Raw genomic sequence first — 10,112 nt, 5'->3', positions numbered from 1 at the left:
TCTCAAACTCCCAAATTTATCCCTTCCCACCCCCTTTCTCTGGTAACCACAAGATTGTTTACTATGTCTGCAAGTCTGTTTCTGTTTTGTTGATGAGTTCATAGTGTCTCAGAAGTTTTCTATTAAGACATTTTGCTTCCCTTAGCTCAGAAATGCCCCAAATTATTTGAACGTGAAACTCTTCATTTTTATAACTATTCAACATCTCACTGAATAGCAGTTTTGATAAAACAAACTTTGAGAAGATCTGACCTAGAGAAATTTAGATTCAAGGAATTAGTAATAAATGTCCTCAAAGATGCAGAAGCTAGACTGTAGGTGTCACATACGCTTGTTATCATCTAAGGTATAAACACTTTGCACAAAAGTTAATAGTAACATAGATTATAATCAAGATATATATTATTCTTGTGACTTACCATGGGCATTTGGGGTCTTGCTTCTAAGATCAGAGCTATGTGGAAAAGCGCCAACCCCTCAGAGGTTGAATTAAGAGGCAGATATCTGAAAGTTCATTAAAAACTTAACCATCACAAGTACGCCTCAAGTTCTGGGCAGAATTATCCATGTTGTAATAGGGATAAAAGGAATTCAGTTGCCCAGGGCATCAAAGGAAGAACCCTTTTCCTACTGATGAGTTTTCTCAGAGCACCTTTCATGTCCTTGTTCCTCAGGCTGTAGATGAAGGGGTTCATCATGGGTGCCACCACAGTGAACAGCACTGCACTAATCTGATCTCTGTCATTAGGATGAGTGGACGAGGGACAGAAGTAAACCCCCACCATGGTCCCATAGAAGAGTAAGACAACTGCCAGGTGAGAGCCACAGGTGGAGAAGGCTTTCCACTTCCCCTCTGTGCATGCGAGTCTCAGGACAGCCCTGACGATGCGGACGTAGGAGAAGAGGATGAGGGAGAAGGGGAAGGTGATGACTGATAAGCCCACGACAAGCAACACAAGCTCATTGACGACTGTGTCTGAGCAGGACAGCCTGAGCAGAGGGGCCAAGTCACAGAAGAAGTGTGGGAGAGCATTGCTGTCACAGAAGAGCAATGGAAGGAGCAGGAGAGTGTGTGTTAGGGCAACAGCATTACTGAGGACCCACGGGATGACTGTGAGCAAAATGCAGAGCCTGGGTTCCATGATGGTTGTGTAGCTCAGGGGGTGGCAGATAGCCACAAAATGGTCATAGGCCATGAAGGAAAGGATAGATTGGCAAGGAAGAAGTACATGGGGGTGTGAAGGTAAGAATCCAAGCCAACGGCCAGAATGATGAGCCCATTTCCACCCACGGTGACCAGGTACATACCCAGGAAAAGCACCAAGAGGAGCTTCTGCTGCTCAGCCCAGTTGGAGAGTCCCCGGAGGAGGAATTCAGAGACGGTGGTTTGGTTTCCTTGATGCATATTTCTGCCGACCTGGAGAAAGGAACACAAGGTCTTCATATCCCCACAAGAAAGCTCAATATGGTCCCACTCAACTGTGGCCACCGCAGGGAGGAGGGCACGCCCTCTAGGCTGAAGAGGAACGAAGGGCAGAGAAAGACTACTTAACAAGGAACTGTGTCAGCAGAGCAGAGCCTCAGGGAATACCTTAGGAAGAAAAGACAGAGACAGGATAGATATTTCTCAATGAACATGTTTTAAACTCTAACATGATTCTGAAATTGATTTTTACAGTTGGCTCCAAATGTAGTTTAAATGTGCTAAATTGAGGACAATAAGTGAGGTATATTCTATATGCTAAAGACACTAGATATCCCCGAAGGAATTGCTTAAAAATGAACTAGCTGGTTTCAAGACCTTTCCCACCATTCACCTCTGCCCCTTAAATCTAAGAAAACAGAAATCTGAAGAGTCATGAAAGTGAAGAGTTTGGGGAAGTAGGGACCCCTGAGGGTCGGGGTGCTCACAGAATATACTGCTGTGTGGGTGCTCCTTCCCACTCAAGTTGGGGGGAGGGGGACTCCAACAGAACTGCTCTTGGGGAATGTGTATAAAACCTAAGCCCAGAATTCTACTTCACTCCTGGCTAGATTTGAGGGGAATGGAGAAAGTTGAGGGGGCACATAAGAACCTAAAGGCTTGTGTCAGCCTCCCCTTCTAAAGCTGGGAGGCCACTGGATCAGCCCACTATGGCATGGCGGGAGGCATAGGGGAAGGCGTGGTGGGGCAATCCTGCGTCCTCACACGTGGCACAACATGAACAAGTGAGTCACCCAGAGGCCAAGTGAATGCTGCAGGAAGTCCTTGAGCTCAAGCCACCTTGGTGGGACTCCTGCCAAGAAGGAACATGCTGGGGTAGGAAGCTACAGCAGTAAGAGGTCATGGAGTGGCTCTCTTATGAAAGAGGGGTCAGAAAGAGATCAGGGAGAAACTTCATTGCCCTTGTCAGGGGGCAGTCCCTGAAAAGACCTCTGGAGAATCCCACATGTTCTCATGACAGAGCGTGCCTGCCACACACAACTCCCCAACTGCTAGTATTCCCTGGCAGCAGACTTGAAGACTTTGCCCTTTTCTCACTCCCGTTCTTCGTTCTTATCGCTTCCAGCTACACAGCCCCGAGCTGCACATCAGGCTGAGCCCAGGAGGGAAGACACAAGTTTTTAGGATGTGAAATTGAAGTTTTAAATTGGGCTGGGCTTTTGAAAACCTGGAGTACTAAAATTAAAGTTTTTTTTAAAACTGATGGTGACCAGAAAACTATAGGGACCTCGCAAAGTGTTACCCAAAGGCAGGGAAGAGAGACTGGACTGAGTGGGGTTTTCCTTGTGATTAATTGGAAAGGAAATTGGCTTGAGAGCCAAGAGGTGTTGATCTTTGTCCTTCTGCTCTCCTCCTGTTGTCTCCCTCTCATTTTCTCTCTCTTGTCTTCTTATCTTCAAATCACGTGTCCATCAAAGATTAGAGACAGCATAGTCCCCAGGCAGCTTTTTGTTTCCATGAAGAAGGAAAAAAAAAAAAAATCTCCACCCCTGGGATTCTGGAAAACTGAAGGGCAGTGGAGACTGGAGCAGTGGCTCTGAGGTTTCTTTGCTCCTTAGAAGGTTGGCTTAGGGAGGGAGAGAAACTTATATGCAGAAGTGAGATGAAAAACAAAATTAAAATGAGATAAAGAACCGGCAGGCATCCAAATCTAACTTCAGGGCAAGGTACCACCTGGCCTTAGAGGGTCCTGTGGTCACTAGGCGCTGGGCTGGTTTGTGCTTAACTAGCAGGAGGAAGTGTGTAGTTTTGAGCGACAATCTCCAGTCTCGCCTCCCTGTCCCACCTCTCCCGCCCACCATCAGTCCAGCATAAATAGCCCTGAGTCCCTGAGGGCCTGCCGAGCTAGGTAAGAGCAGTGCTAAGTTCCGAAAAGCCTCACCTCTGAAAGACGGATCTCAGGAAGTCACTGGAATCTAGACCCAGTAGCTTAACTTGTTCTTGGTGGGGTTGCAGGGGGGAGACTGAGAGCAGGTCTTATGTAATTTTTCAGAATGAGATTCTTTTCCTAAGCACCAGAGTTAATAGAGTCCTGGTGCTGGGCTCACATGGGACATTAAGCTCCTTCTAGGTCTTTAAGGATAATATCCCTGGAGTGTTTCCCTAAAGACAGACAGTTGTTTTCACATCTCAGTCTCAATGAGGTAAATGGGGAATAGATGCCCTGCTTTTTTGTTGTTTTTGTTGGTTTGCTTGTTTTCAGGGACCTCTTATCAGTGATTTCTTGTTTGTAACTTAGTTGGTTATTGCTCTTTGTAGCAAGTGAATTGTTCGCTGTGTGTCTTATGCTCCCAGTGAGATGGTAAGCATTTTGAGAGTTCCTTCTCTGTTTCCTCTCTAGTGCCCAGTCAAGGGAAAACACTCAGTAAATACCTTGAGAATTGAGTTTAATTCCTGCACTAGGGTTTATGACTCCAAGGAGATGCCATCTATAGAAGAAGAGGCTAGACTACTCTTCTATTCACGTCTGTGTCACTTGAGTGACTGTCAGAGTTGGAAGGGAATCTGGGGACCCAGTAACTCAGCACTCAAGACTCTTAGCTGCAAATTAAAAAAATAAAATCTGCATTATTAATATTGAAAAGAAACATATTGAAATGATATTGAGTGGTTCACAGATACACAGGGAAGGCTAGAAAAACAGACCCTGAAATGGGCAGGAGAATGGGAGGCTATAGCTAGAGATACAACCAAAATTAATAGACTTCTTCTTCTAATGATTGCATGTGCCTCATAATACAGTGCAGTTATTTCTCACCCAAACCAAGAATACTCACCCCCTCCTCAACAGGAAACAACTTAACCTATGGACTAACTGAATAGATATTCATGACTAATATTTAAAATAACTGGATAATGGAGAAGAAAGAAAAGGCAAGTTATTTTATCTATCTATCTATCTATCTATCCATCTATCTGGCCACAGCTAGGAAAGAACTGTGGGTGGAACCAGACTCCTTGTTTCTACAACTTGTCCACGATTTTCTTCTTTTGCTTACTACTGTTACGGTCTGAATGTTTGTGTCCTCCTAAAATTCGTATGTTGAAACCTGACCGTCAGATAATGGCAAGGGGAAGTAGGCTCTTGGGAGGTGGTTGGGTCACAGGGACAGAGCCCTCATGAAAGGGACTGATACCCTTATAAATGTGGCTGGAAAGAGCTCCCTTGCCCCTTCTGCTATGTGAAGACACGGTGAGAAGATGACCATTTATGAACCAGAAAGCAGACACTGAAACTGCTGGTGCCCTGATCTTGGACTTCTAGCCTCCAGAACTCTAAGAATTAAATTTCTGTTGTTTATAAGGCACATGGTTTATAGCATTTTGTACAGCAGCCTGAAGGGACTAAGATAACTACTGTCAAAAGCAAAGCCTGAAGCAAGAATTCATCTTGACATTTTATTTGGAAGATAAAATCCCTGGGATGTAAGGAGGAGGACCAGAGAGGGAACAGAGGCAAGGCTAGATGCAAAACAATGCAATGAAATGCATGACTGCAAGGGTGATTGTTCACAAGATGGAAGAGCCAGAGAAGCTTATTCATCAGATGTATTCACCCAGCACGTTGGGCTCCTCTGCAGGGAGAACTCATAGCTAGGATCAGTCCAGGGAGAGGAGAAGGGGACGCTTCTATGTCCTGTTCCTTTTCCTCTCTTTCTTCCCACCAGCCAAGGTTCGTCCCATGGGGACTTGACTCTCTTGAACTTCCAGGTTGCATCATCTGGCCCCTTGGTGGCCACACAGGAAGTCAGGAACCATATTCCATAATAAGACTGTTTATCTGAGTCCAGAAGAGGCAGGAAATATTACTTGGGCAGGCTTGGCATGTAGGTTTCATGTGGATGTCAGCCAGCTGAGAGAGCTTGGAAAGAGGTAGCGGAGTTCGGGAGGTGAACCAGGTCATTAGAAAGAAGGAGGTAAAATGAGGTCTGTGTCTGGAACAGCCCACCTCTTGTGCTTTTCCTATCTACTCATGCCCTCTCATCATCTCCAGGTTCTGTGGTATGCTTTTTGCAGGAGAATGAAAATACTCTGAGAAGGGAAGTGCAGGTCCAGTCAGTCTAGAGCAGTGTTCCCCCGTCCTTTATTCATCGCTGCCCAGGCATCTCCTTAAGAAGCCTTCATAGATCTTTTATTCTCAATCCTCTCCACCTCCCACTGAATTAAATACTATGAAACAAGATTTTATCAGACAGGGTTGAACTTTGGAAAGGCACAAACCATTAAGAGGTCCAAGATTCTTTTTCACTCCTGAAGCTCTAATTTTTGTCCACTTGGGGGCAGTATCATCCGTGTTGAGACCCCTGCAGGGCGGTGGCCCATCTTGACCTGGAAAACTAAAGCAAGAATGTTAGCCAAAAAAAAAAAAAAAAAAAAAAAAAGCCTCAGTCCTCATGTCTGGAGCTGGAGCTGAGGCTCTGATGGCTATTCTCCATCTCCCTCCGCCAGCGTTCATCAGAGCCCCTCATTCATGGCTCAGACTGTGGCTGATTTAGGTTGTTTTCTGTGGAACCTGGAACTTTTCCCCTGAGGGGCAGGAATTCCTAGTTGCCCTGACCTGTTAGGTTGTAGTGGTTGTAATCACTCATTACAGCCGTTCCTCCAGAGTTCCGAATTACCCTGGTTTGAGATTTCAAGAATAGGATGCCTGTTTTCCCTACTGTGCTGTGAACTTGTGGAGGACAGAACCTTAAATTAGCTCTATCTAAAGAGAGGGACTTGGAAGAAACTTCTGAGCCTCTATATGCATTTTATCTGCTCCAGGTTTGTTAATGAAACATTCCTTAGGCTTTGCTTTATGCCCTTTACATATTTGTTGTATCGCTGTGACATTGAATGAAAATGAAAGGAGGTGAGGAATTCAGGCATGAATTTCTTTGGTCGGCATTCCAGACAACGCCTAGCACAGTGTGTACATTTAATTGATTCGTCATGTTCTGATGTGACTCGGACTGGATATGTTCACAAGCAGCCTGCCAACCAGAGAGTCCTGGTTCTCTTCTCCAACATTTAGTGGGAAGCAAAGGCATTTCCAATATATTGTCAAATCCAAGGCTGTTCCTGGAATAAATAACACTTTTTAGTTTTCCTTATCCCCATGTGAAATCAGCTTAAAAGTTTTAAGCATCAAAAGCAGTTTTGAAGAGAAAAAGAAGTAACCAAAACAGAAAGTGTTAATCTAGGAAAAATATAAAAAAGTGGAGGGGGATTGTGCTCTGAGGATGGGAAGTTTACTTGCCAAATAAATCTACATGAGCCTCAGAATCCACTTAGAACGGATCATTTCCCCAATTATAAGAGTAACACAACCTTATATTAAAAATCATGAAAAATGCATAAGTGAATAAAGAAGAAAAAATTATCAGTAATTCTACAAATCACAGAGAACAAGTGTCTTTTGGAGCATTTCTATTCATTATTATTCATATGTGTTTTTACAAAATTTAGTTCCTATTGTAAGTAAAAGTTTGTACCTTGTTTTTTCACTTATAGTAAGCGCTCCTTATAAAGTATACTGTATTTATGTATCCAATATTTGAAATTGCATTTTGATAATTTTTTATTTTATAAATGTAAGAAACAAGCCTTATATTTCAGTTCTGTTTGACTCTGTTAATTATTTGAAGTTACAATTTTAGAATAATAATTATTGAATTAAAGAATGGAAACTTTTCTATGCCTTTGGTATACTTAGTCATAAAAAATGCAGGATTATACCAATTTCTTAGATTAGGTTTAATGTCTATTGCAGGCACTCTCATTCTTGTTAATGAACAGAAACCCTCAACTAAAAGAGTCAAGAGGCCAGAAGGGGGAGCTCTCGAGCCTTACAAAGATAGAGCCCAACAGGAAGAAAAAAGACTTCCTCTTCTTGCTTGGTAAGAGTTCAGCCAGCGAGGGACTGTCACACGTCAGCCAATAAAAAGCCACTGTACTTTGGACTCCGGCTTTCTCCAATGGACTCTTTGTTGACTATAGTCCTACCGATTCCTTTCCCACTCTTTAAGAGTGTTTTCCTCTCCTTGTGCTGTGGGGACTTGGACGGGATTCACCATGGTTGCAGACCCCAAATTGCAATTCTTTGCTGATTGTGAATAAATCCATTTTTGCTGGAAAAATAACTGGCAGTCTATTTGTTTTAGTCAACACTTTCTTTCTGCAATTGCTAAACAAAATCAGTTTTAGAGGCTGGGTCCAGTCCCTTGCCTTATAGCTGTTCTAGGAGAAATCATTTCAGTCAAGGATGCTCCTGGGAGTCATCTTCACCATGGTTCCTCAAGGTGTAAAAGACAAGGTTGAGCAGCATGGAGTCAGCTGTGAATACTGGAGAGGGACCTGATTCTACTTGAGTGTTTTTCTGTAGTTGGGGCGCATGGGGCAGCTGGACATGGCTGAGGTGGGAGGAGCAGTGGTGCCGCCTGCTGGGTGGATCTGTGAATAGCAGCCACTATGAAGACAGGAAGAGGCGAGGAAAGAGGAACAGCAAAGTCTACCTGAAAGCCATCAGGACAGATAGCACATGCCAGCAGTGGTGGCATCATCTGGATGCAGTTTTCCACACTCTAGCGTAAGTGGTACATAGTAAGTGCTTAGTTAATGAATGTTAATTCTGGACCACGCCTTGGCATAGCAGAGTAAAAGAAAATTAAGGCGACCAGGTAGGATGGATGGAAGGAAGGAAACTGATGCATCAAATAAGCTATTGTTTGCCATGTGTTCATATCTAAAATAATAATAAAATGCAGTTCTTTGAGTAAGATACATGTTTATATGCATAGTCCTTACTTAAGGTATATTTCATGTGATAAATTGATATCATTGTCTCCTCGGGAGGCAGGATGTCTAAAGGTCTAAGGTATCAACCTTTATTCACACTTTGTTTTGAGGGGTTCGCGATAGAGAAATTGCTGTGGATGAGTTTTGATCTGTAAAGTAGGACTAGTAGCCTAGGGCTCCTACATTGAAAGTTTTGTCCAAATTTTCAAATGTTAATTTAAAGCACTTTAGAAGAATGAGAACGGATTGTGGACTTAGAGCGTATATGGCAAAAAAAAAAAAAAAAAAAAAAAAAAAAAAAAAAAAAAAGACTTGTCAACTGCAAAGTGTGGGAAACTAAGTATTATAACATTCTGTTTGTCATTATGCTGGCAAGTGACAGACACCCAACCTGGTCCCCCTAAGCCTTCAACTGGTGTCAGAGGCTGCTTTACTGATGATGGCACTCCTCAGAGCACCTTTGACATCCTTGTTCCGCAGAGTGTAAATCAGGGGGTTGAGTAACGGGGTGATGAAGGTGTAGACCAGGGCGATCTGGCGGTCCTCATCCTCTGACGTGCTGGACCGCGGACGCAGGTAGACCAGGCTGCAACAGCCGTACTGCAGCAGGACCACGGCGAGGTGCGAGGAGCAGGTGGAGAAGGCCCGGCGGCGGCCCTCCGCAGAGCGGATGCGCAGGATGGCGGAGGTGATGAACACGTAGGAGACACAGATAAGCAGGAAGGGGACGGTCAGCACGAGGATGCCCACCACGTAGAGGACGGCCTGGTGCACGCGGGTGTCAGCGCAGGCCAGCCTCAGGACCGGAGGCACGTCGCAGAGGAAGTGGTTGATTTCCCGGCGGTGCCCGCAGAAGGGCAGGGTGAAGATTAAGGATGTGAGCTGCAGGCTCAGGAAGAGGGCGAGGCCCAGGGCGCAGACCACCATCTGGACGCACAGCTTCTGGGTCATGATGAGAGCGTAGTGCAGAGGGTGGCGGATGGCCACGTAGCGGTCGTACGCCATGACTGCCAGGAGGAAGCAGTCAGTGCTGCCAAGGGTGACGAAAAAGAACATTTGGGCCCCACAGCCAGCCAGGGGTATGGGCTTCTGGGCCCCCAAAATGTTGGACAGCATCAAAGGCACCACCACAGAGGTGTAGCAGATTTCCAGGAAGGACAGATTGGACAGGAAGAAGTACATCGGGGTGCGGAGGGAGCTGTGTGCGCGCACCGCCCAGATGATGGCGGTGTTGCCGCAAAGGATCATGAGGTAGAGGAGGAGGAAGAGGAGGAACAGGAGGGCCTGGAGTTCAGGGACAGTGGTGAAGACTCGGAACACAAACTCGGTGGGGCCGGACTGGTTGAGGTCAGGGCTCCAAGCAAACATACCTCCTGCAGAAGAAGAACAGAAAAATGCTGAGCCTTCCTTTTAAGGAGTTACTTAACTGCCTGGGTAGAATCAGGTATTAAAATTTGATTTTAGATTTGGAATGAGCTGTTTAGAATCCAGTTTCCAATCTCAGTGCTTGGGGATGAATTCACAATAGAAGGTATGGGGTGTTTTTTCTTTGGAAATCTTCACGAATGGGATAGATACTAATCTGTTGACGTTTTTGGTGACAGAGACATATAGATGTTCTTGGACAAATGTTTCTAATTTTTACTCTGGTTTTAAAAATCCAATTGACAAGGGCGAAATCTTTGCTTGTGTTTAATTAACTAAAGAGTTGTATACAGTAGTACTTTGGTATCTGCAGGGGATTGCTTCCGGGACCTCCATGGATACCAAAATCCATGAATGCTCAAGTCCTTTTCATAAGATAGGATAGTATTTGCATATAACCTACAACCTCCTGTATACTTTAAATAAT

The 10,112-nt window shown here is 44.7% G+C and overlaps 2 protein-coding genes across 2 annotated transcripts; both read right to left on the bottom strand.

Moving 5' to 3' along the window:
• Positions 1–560: 560 nt before the first annotated feature.
• Positions 561–1,444, bottom strand: LOC116155474 (olfactory receptor 1S1). The gene is given in 2 exon segments (XM_031460701.2): positions 561–1,198; positions 1,201–1,444. Coding segments are annotated over 2 exon segments (882 nt in total).
• Positions 1,445–8,668: 7,224 nt separating this feature from the next.
• Positions 8,669–9,628, bottom strand: LOC116155216 (olfactory receptor 10Q1). The gene has a single exon (XM_031459337.2). The coding sequence runs from the start codon at positions 9,626–9,628 to the stop codon at positions 8,669–8,671; it is 960 nt and encodes a 319-aa protein (XP_031315197.1).
• Between the last annotated feature and the right edge of the window lie 484 nt (positions 9,629–10,112).

This window comes from Camelus dromedarius, chromosome 12, assembly GCF_036321535.1.
Source record: "Camelus dromedarius isolate mCamDro1 chromosome 12, mCamDro1.pat, whole genome shotgun sequence".
Taxonomy (NCBI): Eukaryota; Metazoa; Chordata; class Mammalia; order Artiodactyla; family Camelidae; genus Camelus; species Camelus dromedarius.
The sequence above is the reverse complement of the archived record's forward strand: the minus strand, read 5'-3'. Positions and strand labels throughout refer to the sequence as shown.